The 22,085-nt window shown below is 69.1% G+C and overlaps 3 protein-coding genes across 4 annotated transcripts in view; all 3 read left to right on the top strand.

Moving 5' to 3' along the window:
• Nucleotides 1-1,732: 1,732 nt before the first annotated feature.
• On the top strand, nt 1,733-5,032 carry YJEFN3 (YjeF N-terminal domain containing 3). The gene is made up of 6 exons (XM_026064732.1): nt 1,733-1,770; nt 2,210-2,318; nt 3,371-3,481; nt 3,575-3,688; nt 4,264-4,405; nt 4,815-5,032. Exons 1-6 carry the CDS (start codon nt 1,733-1,735, stop codon nt 5,030-5,032), a joined length of 732 nt encoding a protein of 243 aa, XP_025920517.1.
• Nucleotides 5,033-6,015: 983 nt separating this feature from the next.
• On the top strand, nt 6,016-12,281 carry CILP2 (cartilage intermediate layer protein 2). Its single transcript, XM_026064733.1, has 9 exons — nt 6,016-6,076; nt 7,437-7,535; nt 7,700-7,972; nt 8,250-8,432; nt 8,683-8,841; nt 8,925-9,185; nt 9,332-9,440; nt 9,561-9,718; nt 9,910-12,281. The coding sequence occupies exons 1-9, from the start codon at nt 6,016-6,018 to the stop codon at nt 12,279-12,281; spliced, it is 3,675 nt and encodes a 1,224-aa protein (XP_025920518.1).
• Nucleotides 12,282-21,220: 8,939 nt separating this feature from the next.
• LOC112965645 overlaps nt 21,221-22,085 on the top strand; it is a 1,381-nt gene continuing 516 nt past the window's right edge. Inside the window, exons 1-3 of one of the 2 annotated variants that reach the window (XM_026064822.1) lie at nt 21,221-21,595; nt 21,733-21,862; nt 22,012-22,084. In XM_026064822.1, coding sequence (XP_025920607.1) covers nt 21,308-21,595; nt 21,733-21,862; nt 22,012-22,084 — 491 coding nt within the window. In that variant the 5' untranslated portion in view covers nt 21,221-21,307. The remainder of the gene's footprint in view (nt 21,596-21,732; nt 21,863-22,011; nt 22,085) is intronic. The other variant, XM_026064823.1, reaches the window with a different exon arrangement.

Consider the following 22,085-nt stretch of genomic DNA (forward strand, 5'->3'; position numbering starts at 1 on the left):
GCCAGCCCCCCCCCGGTGCTGCACCCCGGCACTGCGGGGGCAGAGGGGGCTGGTACCCGGGTAGCCGCCGTTGCCAGGGCAACTGCATCCCGGGTCTCCATGGCTGCGGCAGGGATGTCTCCCGTTGGAGGCCCCCCATTGCGGGGAGCGGAGCGGTCCCGGGCGCCAGGGAGGGGGTGTCTGGGTGCTCCCGGCTGGGCCCCCCCGGCCCCCCCCTCCTCGCAGCCAGGCCGGGTTGGGGAGGCACCTGCAGCTGGGCTGAGCGCAGGGCGTTGCGCCGGGACGGCCGGAGCTCTGGCCGTGAGCTGAGGAAGTGCCTGAATCCTGGGACCGGCGCAGGCCGGAGAGATGCTCTGGAGCCCCTTGGCCCTTCGCTCCTCCCCTCCCTGCTCCCCTGCGAGGCCTCGGCCCCGACCGCTCGGCAGGCGGCCGGCGAGTCCCAGCGGCCTCGGCCAGCGCCGGCCGGTGCCTCCTGGAAGTGGGCTGGGATAGGCCAAACTGGGCTGCGCTGGGCTGGACGGGGAGCTGCGCTGAGCCCCGGGCATTTACCCCTGCGCGGGGGACGGAGCAGCGCTGCTGTCCCGCCGTCTCCCTTTGGCCCCGTAGCGAACTTTGAGGCAGCAGCGAACTGCAGCCCCGCACAGCTTGGGGATGCTCTTCCGCGGGAGCCCCGTGACATCCCCCTCCGGCGATGGTGCGGGACGCCGGGGCCAAGCCAGGGCCAGGGACCTCCCCCGCGAGGTTTTCCTTGCCAGCAGCAATTAAGGGAAATGGTTTCCCTTGGATCAGAAGTAGGTAATTTTTGTCAGCGCTGAAACGTGCCTTTTGTTTGGCGAYGACAACACAGCTGCGGTGGGGGACAGCGGGGCCAGGAGCAGCCGCCTTCGGGGCTCTGCCRCTGCCGATGGGCAGGAGGGAAAATCCCACCGGGCTCCGGGGCCTCCCTGAGGGCCCCTTGCCTCCCTCGCCGGGGCCCGCGTCCGCTGCGTTACTTCCAGCAGCGTCCCTGGGATGGGATGGGGACAGGGCGATGTTTGCTCCTTGGCTCCGCCGGGAGCGTGGCCAGGGCGCGGGGGCGGCAGTTCACCCCCCCCCCCGGCTGCCTTTGCCCCCTTGGCCCCCCCTTTGCCCACAGGTCCCCACTGTGGGGCCGGGCTGGGACTCACTAGAGGGCACCAAAGGATTGGGAACAGGGACAGGATGGGACGGGACGTGGCTGGTCTGGGGGTGTCTGCCAGAACAGCCGGGGAGGGGGGTCTATAGGGTCTATAGGATCTGCCAGGCAATGGGGGAATCTATAGGATCTGCCAGGACAGCCAGGGGAGGGGGGGGTCTATAGGGTCTATAGGGTCTGCCAGGACAGCCAGGCAATGGGGGATCTATAGGATCTGCCAGAACAGCCTGGGGATGGGGGAGTCTACAGGGTCTGCCAGGACAGCGAGGGAATGGGGCATCTATAGGGTCTGCCAGGCTGGCCAGGGAATGGAGGGGGGCCATAGGGTCTGGCAGGACAGCCTGGGGATGGGGGGTCTATAGGATCTATGGGGGGTGGGGCCGCGGGGTGCCCTTCCCAGACACCCGTGTGGGTTGGCTTTAGCATCTCATCCCTGCGGGCCGGGGGCTCCTCGCCTCGGGGCCTTCTCCGGGGAGCCCGGCACTGCGGCTTCTCCCGGCGCTAGATTCCACCGTCCCTCCAATAACAAACCAAGCGGCGGCGCGTTGGGAACGGCACATGTTGTTCCCATCCGCGGCGCAGGTGAGCCAACAGATGTGAGCAATTATTGTCCAATTCCGAAGCTCCCCGTCCCTGCCAACTTCTGGACGCGGCAGCGGATGAACAACCGTAGCATTGTTCAGCTTTACATAACGCCCCGATCCCTCCGAGCTCGGCTCTCCCGCCAGCGCCGTGCCTCGCACGAAACGCGGCCGCGACCCCGCGGCGGCCGCCGGCCCCAGCCCCGAACTCGCCGGCCGTGCGTGCCGCGAACCCCCCGTCTGCCAGCCACGTCCACCCCAAATCCTCTGGCCACGCACGTCCCTAATCTGCTTGCCGCGTGCTTGCCCGGCCCCGAACCTGCCAGCCCCGGGCGTCCCGCGCCGGCTGCACCAACGGTGGGTGCGGGCGTCGCGGCCGGGGCTCCCCAGCGCCGTGGGCCACCGCGGGGCCGGGGCGACGTCCCCGTCCTCACTGCCTGCTCCTGCCTGGCAGCAAAGCGGAGGCGGAGGCCATCGAGAAGGAGCTGCTGGAGGATTACCGGTTTGGGCGGCAGCAGCTGATCGAGATCCGCGGGCACGCCTGCGCCGTGGCCGTCAGCAAGGTGCGGGCAGCCCCGGCGATGGGGACCCTCCTCTCCCCCCCCCACCCCCCCGCGTGGCTTTGGTCCGGGTCCCCCCTGCCCGGGATGAACACGCAGCGACGCGCGGGGCCGGGAGCCGGCCGGGACACCCGAGCCCCTTTCGGCCAGGCGCCGGGAGGGCGACGCTGGGGCCGCACCAGCCTTTCCCCAGGCCTGTTCCTCTCCTTGCCGGGTTTCGTGCTCCTCGGGCACCTTTGGTTATTTCCCCGGTCGAATTGGGCGCAGCTGGGGTCCAAGGCTCTGCCCTCAAAGGGGGGCTGCTGTGTCCTGGGGTGGTGTCCGTGCCGGGAGGAGGGTGCCTGGGGGCTCCCAGCCCTGCTCTTGCTGCCCGGAGCCCCAAAGGCTCCTACCGGCCGCGAGGAAGAGGAGGAGGAGGAGGCAGCAGGGCCGCGAGCAGACGCATGCATCAAGGACAGCTTTGTGCTCCGGGGGGGCCGGCGAGCGCCGCGCCGCGCCGTGCCGTGCTGCTCCAGCCTGGCTCAGCTTTTCCATTCGAGGCGTCTGGGCTGCTTTGTGCCCTCCCCTTCTCAAGGACACAGGGTTTGCCTGAGGCGGAGAAATATTTGGGTGTTGGAGCCTCTGCAGATCCTGTGGCCGCCGGCCTCTCCCCCTCCGCGCTCCTTGGGGGGCCCCGGCCGGGGGAGCAGGGCGAGCATCCTCCTCCCGCGGGGGCCCCAGGCACTGAGCAGGGAAAGCATCCACACGCCCCGGCTCGGGCGTCAGGCAGGGTTTCCCGGCGTCCTCCCTTCCCCGGGCTCCCCCATCCCTGCCCGGGACGTTCCCGGGAGCTGCAAGGAGGTTTTGTCCCGTGCACGCTGGAGGCAGCACACGGCCGGCACCACGTGCGTCTCGCAGCACTTGGATGGAGCCGGGAAAAATCCATCCATGGGCGAACAGAGCGGTGCCACGGGGGCACCGTCCCCGGCCACCGCGGGCCCCCCCTGAGCGTCCCCGCGGGCTGGGGGCCTGGTGGGCCGGTGATGTGCACCGGACGCTCTCCGCTCTCGCCGCAGGCCTTCCCGCTGCCGTCGCTCCCGCGGAAGCAGCCCACGGTGCTGGTGGTGTGCGGCGCGGCGCAGATCGGGGCCGTCGGGCTGGTGTGCGCCCGGCACCTGCGCACCTTCGTAGGTATCTTCCTCCATCCCCCCCCCCCTCCTCCTCCTCCTCCCGGGGCAGGCGGTGGCTCCAATGGCCTGTGCCCGCTTTCTGCCGCGCAGGGGTACGAGCCGACCATCTTCTACCCCAAACGCTCCCCGGAGCCCCTGTACCGGGACTTCACGACGCAGTGCGAGAAGATGGACATCCCCTTCCTCTCCTACCTGCCCACCGAGGTGAGCCGGGGCCGCGCCGCCGCCGCCCCGCCGGGCGGGTTATGGCGCCTTTTGGGGGTTTTTTTTGTTTCTTTCTTATTTTCCAGGCTCTGCCGGGAGCCCGGGGATGCCATGCAATCCTGCCGGCGGCTGCGCTCGCCCGGCCCTGCCTCCCCGAGCCACCGGCTCTGTTGTTGTTGGAAACCTTGGCCTCCCTCGGAGGAATGTGACCTCAAATCACTGCGCTGGCGGCTCCGGCGCCCGCGAACCTCCCTGCGCGCCGGGCTCTGCCCCGAGGCCACCGGAGAGGCCTGCAAACCCGCCGGCTCTGCCCCCCCTCCCTCCCCTCGCCTCCCCTCGCCTCCGTGCGGGGTTTTGGGTTTTTTTTCTTTCTTTTTNCGCCGGCTCTGCCCCCCCTCCCTCCCCTCGCCTCGCCTCGCCTCCGCGCGGGGTTTTGGGTTTTTTTTCTTTCTTTTTGCAGGATTTGCTGCATAATTGCACCCGGTCGCTACTGATTTAATAGCGGCCACGTCGGCGGGGGCGTGGGGTGCGGCAGGGCCCCCGCGCCGCCGCTCAGCGCCCCGCTCCCCGCACAGGTGCAGCTCATCAACGCCGCCTACAACGCCGTCGTCGACGCCGTGCTGGGGGCCGACGCGGAGCCGGCGGAGCCCTACGCCGCCATCCTCGCCACCCTGGCGCACGTCCGCATCCCCATCGTCAGCCTGGACGTGCCCTCAGGTCCGGCACCGCGCACGCGCGTGTGTGCACCCCCCCGTCCCGTCCCCCCCCGGGCAGGATGCGGCCCCGGGATCCCCCCCCCAGCCCGGCCGCAGCGCTCTGAGGATGCATTCAGGGCATCTACAATAAATAACAAACTCCCCGAAATGAGACATGATGTAATTTGAAAACACCCGGGTGTCTGGTGGCCAGGCCTGGAATTGCCATCACCTTCCTCCCCCCCCCCGCCCGCCCCGTCCACGCGTCCCGCCGGGAAGAGCAAACAGGAGCCCTCGGCACCGCCGCCGGAGGATTCCCACCCGGAAAAGCGCCGCAGGGGGCCGGGGGGCTGCGGAGGTGGGATTTGGGCTCAGCCAGCTCTGCAGCCCCCCCCTGACCCCCCCCCCCGTGTGTCTCTCTTGCGTGACAGGCTGGGACGCGGAGGCCGGCGGCAGCGGCGGGATCAGCCCCGACGTGCTGGTGTCGCTGACGGCGCCCAAGCGCTGCGCTCGCCGCTTCCGGGGCCGGCAGCACTTCGTGGCCGGCCGCTTCGTGCCCTACGACGTGCAGAAGAAGTTCGAGCTCAATGCGCCCGAGTACCCTGGCACCGAGTGCGTGGTGGCCCTGGGGGGGCCCCGCCGGCAATAAAGCGCCGCTGCCGTCCCCGGCTCCGTCTCTGTCCGGGCGCGTGGCTCCGTGGGGTGGGAGCGGGGTCGGACCCCCCCCTTCGCAGCCTGGTCCCCCTGCTGCCCCAGCCCCGAGTCGCCGGGCGTGCTGCGGGGAGCCGGGGTTTGGGGGGATTTGGGGGGGTTTGGGGAATGGGGTGCTGCCACGCCAGGGCGGCACGGGGCCGCGGGAAAGGGGCTGCCCTCCGCCCGGCCCCCCCCGGGGGTTGATTTCCCTGGTGTCCCAGCAATTGGCAACAGCTCCCCTGAGCCCTGGGGCCGTCCCAGCACAGAGGGGGGGCACCTGCCCCCATCCCTCCCGCACAGCCCCAGTTTGGGGCGATCCCAGGTGCCCCCTGCCCCATCCCTCCCCTCGCCATCGCGTATGGCAGCGCCTCGTGCAAGCAGGGAAAGCCCCCGGGGGGGGGGGGTGGTCGGCCAGCCCATGGGTGCAATGAGCCCCGCACGGCCTCAGCTCCCCCCTCCAGGGCTCGGCAGCGGGTTCCGGCGCGCACACGTGGCCCAGGTCACGGCCCGGGCGCCCACCGGCCCCGCGAGGTGTCCGCCAGCCCGGCCTTGCCCCAAAGCACCCGGTGCCAGGGCAGCGCTGGCACCCCGGCCCCGCTGGCCCGGCGCTGCCGGCCTCGACCGCATGAGCTCAGAGGAAGGGCTTTTTCCCTTCCCTCCCAGCCGCATTCCCCAGCGCATCCAATTTTAGCAGCTTTGCAAAACAAACCCTCAAGTTTCCCGGGCTGGAGCGGCGAGCGGCAGCGCGCGGCCGGGCTCGCCGGGGAGGGCTCCTTCCCTCTTCCCTCTTGACGCGGCGCCAGCCCCGGCCGAGCCCCGCGTGCCAGGATCCGATTTCTGCCGTCTCCTGGCGCGAGCGGGAAAGGCCTCCTATATAGCCGTGCGGTGCCGGCGGGCTCGCAGTCGCGCACGCAGCCGGCGCCCGCCCCGACGGCAGGCATGCTCCCGCGGACGCTGGCCCTGCTGGCGCTCGCCGCCTTCCACGGTGCCGCCGCGCGAGGTAAGGCTGATTTACGAGGCTCGGCATCGGCTCTGGGATCCCGCCTCGCCTCTCGCCAGGGAAATTCCTCCCCCTCCGGCCCCGCTCCCCGGCCGCTCCGCAGACGCGGGGGCAGGCGCTCGCCAGATGTTCGCCGGCACCGCGACGGCGGCCGGAGCCCATCCTGCTCGGCCCCTCCGCAAGGTGCTTTTCGGAGGATGCGTTTGGGATGCRCAGGGCTGCCTGGCCGCCCCCCGGCTCCAATCCGGGACTAGGGCTGCCCCCCCCCGGGGCAAGTGCCGTGATGCTCCGGCGYGGGATGGCGAGAGCAAGTGGATCCTTCCCGCTGCCGCCCCGGGGCCGGCAGGCTCCCAGCCCCGCTCCGGGACGGCCGCTGGCAGCGGCGGCTTTGCACGCGAGCAGCCCCGGCGGTGCCCGCGTGGTGCATCCCGGCACTGCTGTTTTCCCACGGGGACGCTCCAGCTCTGTGCCCCTGCCGCACGCGTGCTCCGCGTGGCTGAAACCCCCGTCGCCGGCAAATCCCGCAGCGCCGCAGAGCACCCGCGCCAGGGGCAGGCAGACGGGGCTCCCCTTGGAAAACGCCGGCTTTCTCCCCGCGGCCGCAGCGGCGGAGGTGGGACCTCGGGCAGCCGCGTCCCGCGCGCTCGCCTCCCCCCAGCAGCTCGGTCCGGCCGACGGTCCTGGCGTCCTCCAGAGCAGCCGCCCCGGCGGGAGCAGGCGGAGCCGCCGGCCGGCCGGGGCGCGCAGGGAGCCCCCCGCCGCATCTCGCGGTCCCGGCCCCGTCCGTCCCCCGGGGCGGTGATTTTACAGCCCAATTTCCTGCTGCTTCCTGGCTYGGAAGCTGGGGGTCGGTGTGAGCCYRGGGTCACCCARGCTCYGACAGCAGCTYGGCGGYGCCGGGGCCCCTCRRCTCTGCTCCCGTGCCGAGCGGGGTTTCTTTGCCCTTTCCCGGCGGGTGTCCGTGCGCTCGCAGGAGGCGTTTTCCAGGCACGCAGCCTGCAAACGTGGCGCTGGCACTGGCTTTGCAGCACAGGTGTCTGCTGCCGCTTGGTCCGTCCCCRCTGCTCCGCAGAGGCTTGCCGTCCTCTGCTCCCCTCGACCGGCCTGGCCCYGCGAGCCCGTAAATCCTGCCGCGAGCCGGCCACACTCCCTCGCCCGGATGACGATGCCCGTGGGAGCCCCGGGGCAGGAGCGGGTTCCCCGTCCCGTGGGCTCCCCGCTGCGGGGCCRGCGATGGCACCGGCTATTTGCAGCACGGCGCCAGTTTCTGCGGCKCAGCCAGGCAGCGGCCGGGTGCCGACTGTCCCTTCGCCCCGCGGGAGCCGGTGGCAGACACTCTCACCCTCCGCTTCCCCGCCAGACTCCCTGGAGAATGACTCGGAGCTGGCCAAGAGCGGCGCCCTGGACAAGCCCTGGAAAGCGGCCCCCGACGTAGCCGACCTCGACCTGGCCACGGCAGGTACGGCTGCCACGGCACCGCAGGCCGGACGCTGGGGACCCGCGGCCGCGCGGAGCGGAGCCCGGGCTCGGGATGCGGCCGGGTCCTAGCAGCCCCGAGCTGTCCCAGCCTCGYGGTTCGGGGCGGCAGCCGCGCTCCGGCGCCCACGGCTCGCTCCGTCCCAGGTGGCGGTGCCGAGTGGACGTCCTGGTTCAACATCGACCACCCCGGCGGGGACGGGGACTACGAGAGCCTGGAGGCCATCCGCTTCTACTACCGCGGGCGCGTGTGCCAGCGGCCCGTGGCCATCCAGGCCCGCACCACCGAGTGGGAGCTGCCGGAGGAGGTGGGCGAGATCGTGCACTTCAGCCCCAAAAAGGGCTTCCGCTGCGTCAACAAGGAGCAGCCGCAGGGCAAGACCTGCTCCAACTACCACATCCGCTTCCTCTGCCCCCTGGGTGAGTGCCTGGCCCTGCCGCCTCCCGAATCCAGCCCTGCCGGTGCCGCGGGCACCTCGGAGGCTCCAAAGCCACCGCCCTGGTGCCACGCTGACCCCCAGCCCCGTTGCCATCCCGGCCGTGTGCTGCGTGTGCCGTGGTCTCCCGGGATCTCCCCCTCCGCAGTGAACAGCCCCCGGGTGCACGGCGCTGGGGGAGCGGTGGGAAGCGCTGGGGGCCACCTGGGTGCCCGCGAGCCAGGAACCTCCCCGCCAGCGACCGCCCCTGCCCTCCCCAGAGCACATCTACTGGTCGCACTGGTCCTCCTGGAGCCCCTGCTCGCGGAGCGCCTGCGGCCGCAGCGGCACCCAGACCCGCCGGCGCCGCTGCGTCAGCGCGCACCTCGCCGCCGCGCTCAAGGAGCTCAAGTGCAAGGGCAAAGCCGTGGAGCRGCGGGAATGCAGCGCTGGCCCCTGCCCAGGTACGCACCGGCCCTGGGCATCCCGCCGGCGCAGCTGGCCCATTCTGGGAGAGCCGGATGCGCCGGCGGAGGTGCAATAGCAGAGGCTGCGCTTGGGAAAAGAGCTGGGCAGGGGCTGCGCCGGGGAGCCGGCCCTGGGCATGGTGGCGGCCCCGCGGAGCCTCCCGGCATGCCGGCTGGGCTCGGGGGGTGCCGGGGGCTCGGGCGCGCAGTGCAGCCCCTGACGCCCACCCGGCRCCTCTGCCCGCAGAGGCCGCGTGGGCCGAGTGGGGCGCCTGGGGTCCCTGCTCCCGCAGCTGCGGCCGCGCCGCCAAGCGCCTCCGCCGCCGCAGCTGCAAGAACGCCAAGACGTCGCCCTGCGTGGGCCGCGCCGCCGAGGTGCAGAAGTGCCCCCCCTCGCCCTGCCCAGGTACCCGCCGCACCCCGGGGATGCACGCGTCCCCCCCCACCCCGCGTCGCCCTCCCGGCCTCTCACCGCTCTGCCCTCTCCAGCCTGCCCAGAGCACACGCTGCAGGGCACTGTGGTCTCTGCCGCCGGAGCGGCGCTGCCCAGAGCCCGGGTCTTCCTCGAGGGCCGCCCGCCGGCGCTGCTGGCCCGGAGCGACGCGCGGGGCCGCTTCCGCGCGGCCGGGCTGTGCCCCGGCACCGCGGCCARCATCAGCGCCCACCTGGAGAAGTTCGCCCCGGCGCTGGCGCCCGTCGTCTCCAACGGCTCTGGGCTGTCGGTGGTGCGCCTGGTGCTGCAGCGGCTGGGTGAGAGCGGCGGCGCGGGGACGGGGGGCTCGCGGGGGGGCGGTGGGAGCCGGGGTGAGCCGGGCCRCCTTCGCCGGTGCGTGCACGAAGGGGCGCCGGGGGGCTGCCGCCGCTCGCCGCACCTCCGCTGCCTTCCTCCCCTGCAGAGAAGCCCTACATGGTGACGCACCCCGAGGCGAAGGTCCGCCTGGCCGGGCAGCGGGCAACCTTCTGCTGCAAAGCCTCCGGCACCCCTGTGCCCACCAAGTACTACTGGTGAGCGTGGGCTCCGTGCCGGGGTCTTCCCGGGGATTTGGGGCGGAGGGAGGAGGGTGCACGGGGGGGGGGGTCCCCTGGCGCAGCACCCCGCTGAGCCCCGGCACCCCGTCCCCGCAGGTACCACAACGGGACGCTGCTGGACAGGAAGGTCTACAAATACGGCAGCCGCCTGGCGCTGCGGGGGCTGACGCCGGCGCAGGCCGGCACCTACCACTGCAAGGCCAGCACCGAGGCGGGCGCCATCCGATCCGCCCCGGCGCGCCTCACCGTGCTGGGTGAGCAGGGCCGGCGCGACCTGGGGGCTTTGCACGGCGGTGGGGGGGGGTCGTTGCACCTTGCTTTGGGGAGAGGGACGGGTGAGCAGCGGCGGCGGGTTGGGTGGCCGCTGGGTGCACGGCGCTGCACGCGATGGGGAGGCTTCCTCCTAACGCCGCCTCTCTCCCCCGTCCCCCACCATCACCCCCAGCCCCGGGGCAGCAGAGCTGCAAGTCCAAGCCCGAGCCGAACCTCATCAAGCTGCCCAGCGAGTGCCGCCGGGACGCGGCGGGCTCCCAGTACTACGACGTGGGCCGCTGCCCCCCGACGCGGTGCGCCGGCAGCCCGGCCGACGAGGCGCAGTGCGGGGAGGGCGCCCGGCGCTGCTGCGGGGTCCGGCGCATGGAGGCGCGGGAGATCCAGTGCTCCGGCTACCTCCTGCCCATCAAGGTGGTGGCCAAGTGCGGCTGCGGGCCCTGCACCCAGCCCCGCATCCTGGTGCGAGGACGCGTGACGGCAGCCGACACCGGGGAGCCCCTGCGCTTCGGCCAGATCTTCCTGGGCAAGAAGAAGATCGGCTTCACCGGCTACAAGGGCTCCTTCACCATCGAGGTGCCGCCGGACACCCAGCGGCTGGTGGCCCGTTTCGTGGACCGGCAGCAGAGGTTCATGGACGCCGTCAAAGTCCTGCCCTTCAACAGCCGGGGCGGTGCCGTCTACCAGGACATCAAGATGATGCGGAAGAAGGAGCCGGTGGACTTGGATGCCAGCCAGACCAACACCATCCCTCTGGGGGAGGTGAGAGGCCAGGAGCCCGTTGGAGAACTCGTCATTCCCGCCGGCGCCTTCCTCCGCTCCTCCGGGGAGGTCTTCAAGGGCACTGTCAAAGCCAGTGTCACCTTCCTGGACCCAAGGGACATTGCAACAGCTGGTGCTGCCTCCAGTGACCTCAGTTTCGCCAACGCGGAGGGGGAAATTGTCCCCCTGCGGACCTACGGCATGTTTGCAGTGGACTTTCGGGAAGGGGAGTCCAATGAGGTGCTGCAGACGGGGCCGGTGGAGGTGCGGATGGATGCAGGGCAGATCAGGATGCCGGAGCACTTGCAGAAGATGAAGCTGTGGTCCTTGAACCCTGAGACTGGCTTATGGGAGGAGGAAGGCGTCTTCCGCCAGGCCAAGGAGAAGAGGGGAAAGAGGGAGGACAGGACCTTCCTCATCGGGAACATGGAGATCCGGGAGAGGCGTCTCTTCAACCTGGACGTGCCGGAGAACCGCCGCTGCTTCGTCAAGGTCAGGGCTTACAGCAACGAGAAGTTCAACCCCCACGAGCAGCTGGAAGGGGTGGTCATCAGCCTCATCAACCTGGAGCCCCAGCCCGGCTACCCCACCAACCCCCGGGCCTGGGGACGCTTCGACAGCATCGTCACGGGGCCCAACGGCGCCTGCCTGCCCGCCTTCTGCGACGGCGAGCGCCCCGACGCCTACTCGGCGTATCTCACCGCCACGCTGGGCGGAGAGGAGCTGGAGGCCGTGGCCTCCAGCCCCGTGCTCAACCCCAACGCCGTGGGGGTGTCCCGGCCCTACTTGAACAAGCTGGGCTACCGCCGGCTGGACCATGATGACCCCGACTTCAAGAAGACAGCCTTCCAGATCAACGTGGCCAAGCCCGACCCCAACAACATCGACGAGACCAACGGGCCCATCTATCCCTACCGCAGCCTCAAGGAGTGCGAGGAGGCGCCGGCCAGCGCCAACCACTTCCGCTTCTACCGCGTGGAGGTGGACAAGTACGAGTACAACGTGGTGCCCTTCAAGGAGAGCGACCTGACGTCCTGGACGGGTGACTACCTGTCGTGGTGGCCCAACCCGCAGGAGTTCAGGGCATGCTTCATCAAGGTGCAGATCGAGGGGCCGCAGGAGTACATGGTGCGGTCCCGCAACGTGGGCGGCAGCCACCCGCTCACCCGCGGGCAGCTCTACGGCTTGCGCGACACCCGCAGCGTGCAGGACCTGCTGCTGGAGAGCAGCTCGGGCGCCTGCGTGGAGTTCAAGTGCAGCGGGATGCTCTTCGACCAGAGCCTCGTGGACCGCACCTTGGTCTCCATCATCCCCCAGGGCAGCTGCCGCCGCACAGCCATCAACAGCCTCCTCCGCGAGTACCTGCTCCGTCACCCGCCGGTGGCGGAGAACAACAACACGGCCGCCTTCACCATGCTGGCGCCCGTCGACCCGCTGGGGCACAACTACGGCATCTACACGGTCACGGACCAGAACCCGCGGCTGGCCAAGGAGATCGCCATCGGCCGCTGCTTCGACGGCACCTCGGACGGCTTCTCGCGGGAGATGAAGTCCGGCGTGGGCACGGCCGTGACCTTCACGTGCCAGGAGCGGCCGGTGACGCAGGAGAGCTTCTTCCAGCGCCTGCTGACGGCGCCGGCCGAGGCGCTGGACGAGATCCGGCGCGAGATGGGCGCCAACGAGCAGCGCCGGGCCCCCCCCGAGGTGACGGACTTCTCCTCCGGCTGGCGAGCGCCGGCCCGGTGGAGCCCCGGCGGCCGGCGAAGGATGCGGGAGCAGCTCTGAGCGCCGCCCCGGCCCCCGTCCCGCCGCCCCGGCCGGCTCAGCCCTGCCCCATCCATTACCCACCGCTTTTACCTGCGCGCGTTTATTAGGGCCCGAGGGGGCCCGGAGGGGCTGCGCCGGGGGGGGGGAGGCTCCAAAGCGGGATGCGGCTAGCGGGCAGCGGCCCCCGCTCCCAAGGGACCCTCCTTGGCGAGGGAGCGGAGCGGGGAGCTGAGCCCAGTCCCGGCCCTGCTGGCGCCTCCCGTGTCCCGGTGCTCTCCTTGCCCCGCTGCGGGGCCGGTGCTCATGCTCCCCCCCCCCCCCAACGGCCGTGTGCCCTCGGGGATTATTTAAAAAAAAAAAAAAAAAAGAAAAAAAAAAAAGAGGGGGGTGGGGGGAGGAATCAAACAGGTGATTTCCCTGGAAATTGGGAAGGAATCGCGCCCCAGGTGCTTGGCTGCACCGAGCAGAGGGCCTCGAGGCTGGACTGGGGCGCAGCCTCGCCGCTGCGGTGGCCCCACGCCGGGGATGCGGCCAGCAGCATCCCTGCCCGGTGGCGCGGCCACGGCACAGCCACGGCATGGCCACGGTGCAGCCGGCGGGAGGTGACCCGGGCAGGGATCGTCGGCGCCGGCTCCTTGCTGCTGGAAGCCTCGGCCGTGGTTTGTTGCAGGAGGCGGCAGGAGCCGGGGCTTCCCTGCTGCACGGTAACGTGGTTTCTTTGGAAAAAAAACAAAAAACAAGAAAACCAACCCCAAGGATTTTGATTAAAAAGCCCTTTTTGTGTTTCCTCCCCGCTACCCGAGTGCTGCCAGCTCTCCGGCCAAGGCAAGGGGAGCGCGGGCGCAGGCAGCGTGCCGGGACGCCAGGCTCAGCCACCGCGGCCTTAACACGAGCTGCGGTGCCTCAGAAAAGCCCCGATGTCTTGCCCCCAGGAGGGGGCATTTTGCCCCAAATACCCCCAAAAAATCACTTCTTAAGCCACCCTTCCAGCAGGGTACAGCCATCCGCCGAGCCGCAGCCGCCCCCCTCTCCCCCGGCGTGGGAGCGCGGCCGGGAGGACAGCGGGCGCGGGAATGGGAACGGGGCCGAGCCCCCCGGTGCCGGCGCGCGCCCACGGCTCGTGCGGGTTTGTACATTATTTATTACGAAATATACGGTTGTGTTAGAGCCGCGTGGCCCCGGGTGTCTCTGCACGCGCGGCGCTGCCCGGAGATCAGCCGGGGAGGGAGCCGGGACGGACGCGGGGACGCGGCCTCGCCACGCTGCTCCTCCCGGCCGCCGCTGTTTGCCTTGGCCCCGTTCAGCAGCCACCGGCAAAGCGCTCCAGCCCGYGCCGGGGGGACGTGGCAGCCCGGGGAGTGGGGGGCCGAGCCGGCTCGGGGGTGCCCTGCGTGGGTACCCCGCTTCCCCGCACCCAGGGCTGCAACAGCTTGCGGGGTGGGGGACAACCTGGGGGGGGCGGAGGGTGGACGGACGGGAGGGTCCTCCGCGGGATCAGGGCAATTTGCGATACCCTGGGGTGGGGGTGTGTGTGGGGGGGTCGTTTGAGCATTTTTTTTGCAGAGATCTGCAGAAGTCTGTCCGTGCTCATGGAGCCCTCGGGATCGAGCCGGAGAAGCAGCGGCTGCCGGCTCCGCGCGCCTGGCAGCCGGGCTGTGGTCCTGCGCCCCCCCTCCCACCCATCCCGCTCCCTGGCGGATGCTGTAATGGAACATGCCGTGTTTATGGGTCCAAAAAAATCCCCTTCTCCTCGCAGGACAATGTTTCCCTTTTAAAGCATGGTTTGGCCAAGGCAAGGCATTTTTCTGCCCTTATGCTGGATGCTGCCACTTGCCAGATCAAAGGGGACGGGGCACCGGGRGGGACGAGGGGGACGGTTTGCCAAGCCACCTCTTGGGGCTTCAACGGCTGAAGCACGAAGCACGAAGCCCCTCCGTCTCCAGCCTGGAAGCAAAGACTCAGGCTGGCCACRTCGGGCGGACGATGCCGCGATAATGCACGGGAAGGAGCACCTGATCCCCTGCCCCCACGTGCCCAGAGACCCCGGGCGCTGGCCACGGGTCTCCCACCCGCCGGCGGCAGCTCTGCCGCAGCAGACACCTCTGCGCGATGCCCACCTTGCTGGGGAGGTGGCCAGGCCCAAGACCCTGCTTGGGAAATGAGGCTGGCTAGCGAGGAGGTCCCTCATGTCCCCGGTGCTGTGTGTCCCCGGTGCTGTGTGTCCCCAGTGCTGCATGTCCCCAGTGCTACGTGTCTCCGGTGCTACATGTCCCTGGTGCTGCCGGGGGGTTTAGGAGCCGCCTCCACCACTCGGAGCCGTGTCCTGGCCTCCGGCCCGCGGGCGCCGGGGTCTTTGTGGAGGAACAGCGGTGAACGCTGCACCGCGTGCATCGTGGACCGCGGGGGCCGTGGGGGCCGGGGCTGGGGACATTAGCGGACAGGACTGTTTTCCACCATCTGTTTGGCTTGGACGGAGGCAGCTCCTAATACGGGGTGGATGGAAGYGGCAGCAACTGCAGCTCCGCTGCTATTTATGATGTCAGGGCGAAAATGGGGCTAAAAACAACACAAAGCAGCAGGAGTGGCCGGTTGGACGTCCCAGTTTGCAGCCCCTTGTGCTAACCGCTAGGCCTTCCTCCCCCCCCCCCAGATGCACGGGGTCGAGCCCCTGCAGGGACCCAGGCGTCCGGGTTCCCCATCCCTCGTTTGCCTGCAGAGCCTGTGGGGCAGGCAGGGGACCAYAGGGACCCGGGGCAAAGCGGTGCCATCGCTCCTTGGCCCCATCCGTCCTCGCTGGACTGGCCCCCATGGCCCTGCTGCCCGGCAGGGCAGTCCGTGTGTCCCTGCTGCCCATCAGGGCTGTCCGTGTGTCCCCGCTGCCTGGCGTGCGGCCGTGCCTGAGCCTCACAGCTTCCCCCGGCTCCGCGGCTCCCGGCCGGGGCCTCTGCACCACTTGGCCCTTGCAGCAGGAAACCAGGCTGCTGGAAGGCCCCAGGGAAGGAAAACCCCAAACCGCTCCCGGGCAGCCGCAGCGTCTCGGCAGCGAGCTGGAGGGGCCGYGCGCGGGAGGGGGCTGTGTGCAACCTGCTCCCGTCCCCGGCTCGCGGCCCCTTCTCCGTGGGGAGAGTGCCTCCCTCCTGCCGACAGCTCTGAGTCTCCACCAAGAGCTTTGAAAAGCCTTGAAGAGCTGCAGAAAAGCATCCACCTCCCGAGGGAGSCCGGCTGGGAGGGAGCTCCCCGGCCCCAGCCCTCGGCATGACGCTCTCCAGATACTCCCGTCCCTCCATCATCCGTCCCCGTCCAGCCCCTCCACCTTGTGTTTTACATTTCAGCTCCTGCCGGCTACTCAGAGCCGAGGGGCGAAGGTGGTGGCGTGGATGGTGGAGGGGGCAGGGGGCAGGTGCAGAGCTGGGGGGACGAGGGGGCAGCGGGGGCTCCTGAGCCACCCGAGTGGGGCGATGGGCACATGGGCACGCTGGAGGCAGGTTGCATGGGGAGCCGGGGCGGATGCAACCCTGGACGCACTGGGGGCAGGTTGCACGGGGAACTGGGGTGGATGCAGCCCCGGACACGCTGGGGGCAGGTTGCACGGGGAACCGGGGTGGGTGCAGCCCTGGACGCACTGGGGGCAGGTTGCATGGGGAGCCGAGGCGGATGCAGCCCCGGACACGCTGGGGGCAGGTTGCAAGGGGAGCCGGGGCGGATGCAGCCTCAAACACGCTGGGGGCAGGTTGCAAGGGGAGCCGGGGCGGATGCAGCCTNGGCGGATGCAGCCTCAAACACGCTGGGGGCAGGTTGCAAGGGGAGCCGGGGCGGATGCAGCCTCAAACACGCTGGGGGCAGGTTGCAAGGGGAGCTGAGGCGGATGCAGCCTCAAACACGCTGGGGGCAGGTTGCATGGGGAGCCGAGGTGGATGCAGCCTCAAACACGCTGGGGGCAGGTTGCAAGGGGAGCTGAGGCAGATGCAGCCCCAAATGCACTGGGGGCAGGTTGCACGGGGAGATGGGACGGATGCAGCCCCGGACGCGCGGGGGGCAGGTTGCAAGGGGAGCCGGCGGGGGGGATGCAGCCCCAGATCTGCCGGGGAGGCTCATGCTGGGTGTGGGGCCTGGAAACCCGCCTGGGGCCAGGGCTGGGCTGGGGGCCGCAGCCCACAGGGCTCCTGGCGGCTGCCCGGCCCTGCACCCCACCCACATGCTGCAGCTCTGAGCTCATGCTAAGGAGCGTCAGCAGGTACCAAAATAACCCCCGGCCCCCCGGAGGTCGCCGGCTTCCAGGCGGTGCCGAACCTTGCAATCCAGACTGGGGCTGATTACCCGGCCGACCGGCCAAGCCGCCAGCTGGGATGGTTTTGCCTCTGCTTCGCCTAATTGCTAGCAGAAACCGCTGGTGTGCGGCTCCGGCGGCGGCGGGGGGCTGCCAAGCAGGCGGCTCCCGGCCCCAGGACCCCGCGCCGGGCCGGAGGAGGATGGAGAGCCCAGAGGGGTTTTCTGCATGGTTTGGGGGTCAAACCCACCTTTTCCTCCCCTCCTGCACCCCTGGCATGAGYGATGCTCGTGGCCGAGCGGCGGAACGGGCAGGTGGAACGAACATGGCCGGTGCATGAAAGTCTCCGAGTGAGAGCCAGGGCAGAGCGGGAGCTGCCAGGCTCAGGCTTGGGGCAGGAGCGATGCGGGCGGAAAGGCCTCCTCCTCCTCCTCCTCGCCCCCTCGTACCGGCGTCGCAGAGCCGTGGGGCGCTTGGCGGCTGCTCATGAGCCGTGAAGCCCCGATGCACCCTGACGCAGCGACCCGGCGGGGAAACGGGCTGCCGCCTCCCGGGGCATCGGGGCGGCCGCATCCAGCCTGCGAGCGGGGCTCCTCCGAGCGCAGGAGCGAAGCAGCCGCCGGCTCGGGCGCGTTTCCCCGGCATGGTCCCGGCAGCAGGGCAGCGGCCGCACCGGGGCAGCCGTGATGAGAAACGCAGGCCGGGGGTGTCCGGAGCGGCGCTGGTGCTCAGACGGGCCCAGCTGCTTCTCGTTACCTCCGAACGCTGCCCAAAACGGAATAACAACCCGGGGAAGGGAAAAAGGAGAGAGAAACCAGCTCCCCATCCCGCCCCGCCAGCAATTAGAGATGGCCRGAGCCCAACGCAAATGAAGCCGCCGGTAGCTCGCGGGAAGCACTGGCGCGTCCTTAAACGCCGCCGCGCGGACGGGGGGGGGGGCTCGGGCTCCCGTTTTCCCGGTGGGCACCGCTCGCCACTGAGCGCCGGCGCGCTCCGACCCCGCCTCCCCGGCCCGGTGCCCGCGCGGAGGCGGCAGCCCGCCGGGGTCTCCCCAGTTTGCGCCGCGCATGGGGCTGCGGCCACGAGCACGTCCAGGGGCCGRCCGGGAACAGAGGCTTCTCTGAGCACCAGCCGTGAGCTGGAAAACGACTTGGGAAACATCTCGCTCCTCTTTTTTTTTTTTTTGCATTTAATAATGGAAAATGTAATGACAGCGCCTAAATTGAAATAATAAAAGAAGCCTTCCGGAACGCCAGCCCAAAATAGGAGTGAAACCCACGTTTCAGGCTGCAGGGAACAGGCGCAGGCAAGGGATGAAAGGGAAAAGCAGACGTTTGGAGGCCGGGTGCAGCTGCAGGGCGGCCTCCGCGCTCCCCGTGCCAAACCTGCCCTCGCCCTGCCGGGGCGGCCGCGGGGGGCAGCTCCCCCCCTCTGCCCCTTCCCGCGGCTCCTCTCTGCCCCGTCTGCCCCCGGCATCGCTCCCCATCGCGGGGAGTTGGACCCCCCCCCCCATCAACCCACGCCCCACAAGCCGGATCCTGCCTGGGGCTCCAGCGCCTGGATCCCAGCCCCGGGGCTTGGCTTCCTCCTCTGCGCTATCCTGGGTGGAGCGGGAGAGGAGGCACCCGGAGCAGGGGACGGTTCCCACGCCGGAGCCTCCCTGGGCGGCAGCAGCCCCAGCGGTGCCAACTCCCCGGCTCCGTGCGATGCCGGAGCCCACGCCGGGTCCAGCTCCCGAATTCCAGGCCGTCTGGCCAAGAGATGCTGCTCGGCTCCCGACGTTCCCTCCGGACCAGCCGTGGAAAGAGGAAAACAACAGCAGCCCTGCATGCCGGAGGGCTGGAGGGGAGCAGGTGCCCCGGCCGGACGCCCGCTGCCAAAGCAGCAGGACCCTGCCGGAGGCGGGAGCCAGGGGACTTAGGGATGCTGCTATTTCCCCCCCCTGTTGCAGGGAGCATTCGAAGCCAGGATTTGGGGAAAACAGAGGGGAGAGGAGACGGGCCGGAGAGGAGGTTCCTGCGGCATTTCCTGGGTGCCCATCGCTGCACCCCTGGCGGACAAGGAGCAAAGGGGAAAAGCAGGATAAACTGAATAACTGCATCCACTGCAACCCCTGGCCCGTTACAGCCTCCCGCCTCCGCGGCCGCCGCGTGCCAGAGACGCACGCCGGAGCTGGCGCCAGCTCCCACGGGAAGGCCCGGGAGCCCCCGCACCAAGAGCCTTGCACGAGCCTTTAGAGCCGGAGCCGGCGGCCACGCGAGCTGGCCGCGGGACGCGAGGCGAAATCCCGCTTCCTTTCCGAGCCGGCCCTGATGGAAACACCGTGCCGGTTACCGGGCAGGCACGCGGGAACGCCGCGCTCCACCGTGCCAGCGCAGCTCCGGGAGATGAGGCTTTGCCGCGCGCATTCCTCTCGCAGTTGCTTTTTAGATGTATTTTGAGAGTTACATCTTAATATCTCAATGTTCAGAGGAACGTTATTGAAGTGAGCTGGTTCTGGAAAAACCATCCATTCCCCTTTTTCAATCTATTTTTGAAACTTTTGGCCTTCACTTATCCCAGGATCCAGACCATAAATAACAATAACAACATATTTAAACCTTTTATGATGACAGCTCGCCGAATCTGCCAGAGCCTTTTAATTCTCCAGATGTTGAAAATCTGGCTCAAAACTGGAAGTTTGGTAAATATTTTGTGTGTTTCTCATTTCACAGCCACTGGGATTTTTTTTTTTTATGTCACACAAAGCAGCAGAACAAAAATAACAACTGAACAGCTATTTTTAGGAGATCGAGGGAGGAAAGGTGAGTCGGGGGCCGCCGTCCCCGCTGCCCCGCGGCGGCATCTCCGCGCAGCCCCGCTGTGATTTATTATTAGCCGCGGGGCAGCGGGGACCGGGGCTGCCCTGGGATCCCGGGGGCGACGATTTGCTTTGGATCCCAGGGCCAGGGATTGCTGCTGTGGCAGACTTGGCCCTGGCCAGCCTTGGGTTCCCATGGGCGCCCAGCGCTGGCTGCAAGGTGCCACCCCGCGTCCCCCTCTCCCCGTGCCGGGGTGAGTTTTCTCCCTTGTGCTCCGCCGGGCGCCTTCGCTGCCCCACCTGGCCGAGGCATGCGGAGCTCCTTCGAGGGAGCGGAGCGGAGGAAGGGCTGTGCTGCCTGCGGTCGGCTGGCGGTGCCCTGCTCTCCGCTGCGCGCTGAGAAACGTCAGCGGGGAAAGTATTAAAAAAAAAAAAAAAAAAAAATTGGCTTTTAGCACGAGTCCTGGAAAAAGCGAGTTTTGGATTTCACCACAACAGAAGCAAACAGGGCGCGTGGCGGGGGCTGCGCCAGCCCCGGAGGCAGCGCTCCCGCGCCTCCCGCTGGAGCTCGCCCGGCTCGCTGCGAGGCTGGGGGTGATGCGCGGCACGGCACGGCACAGTGCGGCATGGCTCCCGGCTCCCGGCTCCCGGCTCCTGGCTTGGCAGAGGGCTGCGGCTTGCAGCAGCGAGGGCGGCAAGTGGGGTGGGCAGGGGGGCACCTGCCCCACGTTTTGCCCTTTCTCCTTCCTTTGCCGGTGGGAGCACCGGTACCTGCTCCCTTGGTTGACCCATGCCCTGGGGACCCCAAACCCCAGGTACCCCAAACTCGGGGTACCCCACACCCCACTATCTCCACACCTTGTGTACCCCATAACCCCAATACCCCATACCCTGGGTACCCCAAACCCCAGGTACCCCACACCCCAGGTACCCCACACCCTGATTACCCCATACCCTGGCTATTCTGTACCCCACCATCTCCACATCCTGGGTACCCCATATCCCGAGTACCCCATACTCCGGATGGCCCAAAGCCCAAGTACCCTTATAACCTGGAGTACCCCACACCCTGGGTACCCCACACCCTGGGTACCCCGTACCCCACTATCTCCACACCCTGGGTACCCTATAACCCCGGTACCCCACACCCCAATTACCCCATACCCTGGCTATCCCATACCCCACTATCTCCATATCCTGGGTACCCTATACCCCAAGTACCCCATACTCCAGGTACCCCCATAACCCAAGTACCCTATACCCTGGGTACCCCATATCCTGGGTACCCCATAACCTAGGTACCCTGTATCCTAGGTACCCCATATCCCCTATCTCAGGTACCCCACACCCTGGGTATCCCATACCCTGGGTACCTCATATCCTGGTACCCCATATCCCCTATCTATCTCAGGTACCCCACACCCCAGGTACCCCACACCCTGGGTATCCCATACCCTGGGTACCCCATAACCTAGGTACCCTGTATCCTGGGTACCCCATATCCCCTAGCTCAGGTACCCCACACCCCGGGTATCCCACACCCCAGGTACCCCATAGTCTGGATACCCCGGTTGCCCCATACCCCAATACTCCGTACCTTGGGTACCACATACTCTGCTTACCTCATCTCCTGGGCACCCTGTACCCTGGTACCCCAGGTGCCACTTGCCCTGGGGGACGCTCTGCCCTCTCCCCCCCCAGCACTGGCCCCACTCACAGGGCTGCAGGCACCCGGGGCCGCCCACGGCCCGCAGCCCCCCCGGCTCGCGGGACCCCGCTGCCCTGCTCCCCGCAGCCAAGGGCCGGGGCAGGCTGCTTCCTCGGTCAGGACATGCAGCCCCTGCTGCAGAGCTGCCCCAAATCACATGATTTCCTGGAAAGATCCTTTATCCGAGAAACAAAACAACTCAGTTTTGCAGAAAAGCTCGAAGCCCCTCCCCGGCCTCCTGTGCAGGAGGTTTTTGCCCAGGCAAGTCCATGGGTTCCCCAGAAGGGATGCGAGCCTGGAAGCGCATCGCCCTCGCCGGCGGGGTGATCACAGCGGTCCTGGTGGTGACCCTCCTCCTGGTGCTCTGCCTGCCGGCCGCGGCGCAGGGGCTGGCGCGGTGCGGGGGCTGCGTGGGGAACGGCACGCTGGCGGCGGCACGGGGGCCCGGCTGGGACCAGGCGATGGCGCAGGTGGCCGCGCTGCAGGCGGAGCTGGGCAGCGTCAAACGGTCCCTGGAGGAGACGCGCGGGCGCTGGGACAGCTGCAGGCTGCACCTGGTAGGTGCCCGGGCGGCTGCTGCTGCTGCTGCGCGGAGAGCGGGGACGCCGGAGCAGCCCAGGCTGCTCCTCGGCCGCTGGGCGTTTCGCTAGTGCCAGGGCGCTTCGGTGCCTGAAGCGCAGCCCCCCCCCGGCAGTGGCGCGTCCCTTCTCTCCCCGCGTCCCCGCAGGACACCTTGCAGAGGAACGTCACGGCCCTGGAGCAGGCGCTGGCGCTGCTGTGGCGCCAGGGATCGGAGCAGGGGGCCAGGACGGCCGCGCTGCAAGGTGAGCGCCGGGGCAGGCGGGATGGGGCGAGCTGCGTGGCGGGGGCTCGGGGCCCGGGCGAAGACCCTGGCACACCTTGGTCCCCGTCCCCTGGGATGCGCCGATGCCCCGGGCCGCGTTGACCCCGGGATGCTCTCGCCTCCYCGCAGAGGAGAACAGGGAGCTCAAGGAGGAGTTGGCACAGCAAAGGCAGCAGCTGGAGGACGTGCAGAGGGGCAGGTGA

This window comes from Apteryx rowi, unplaced genomic scaffold (genome assembly GCF_003343035.1).
Source record: "Apteryx rowi isolate R43461 unplaced genomic scaffold, aptRow1 scaffold_220, whole genome shotgun sequence".
In the NCBI taxonomy this organism is placed as follows: Eukaryota; Metazoa; Chordata; class Aves; order Apterygiformes; family Apterygidae; genus Apteryx; species Apteryx rowi.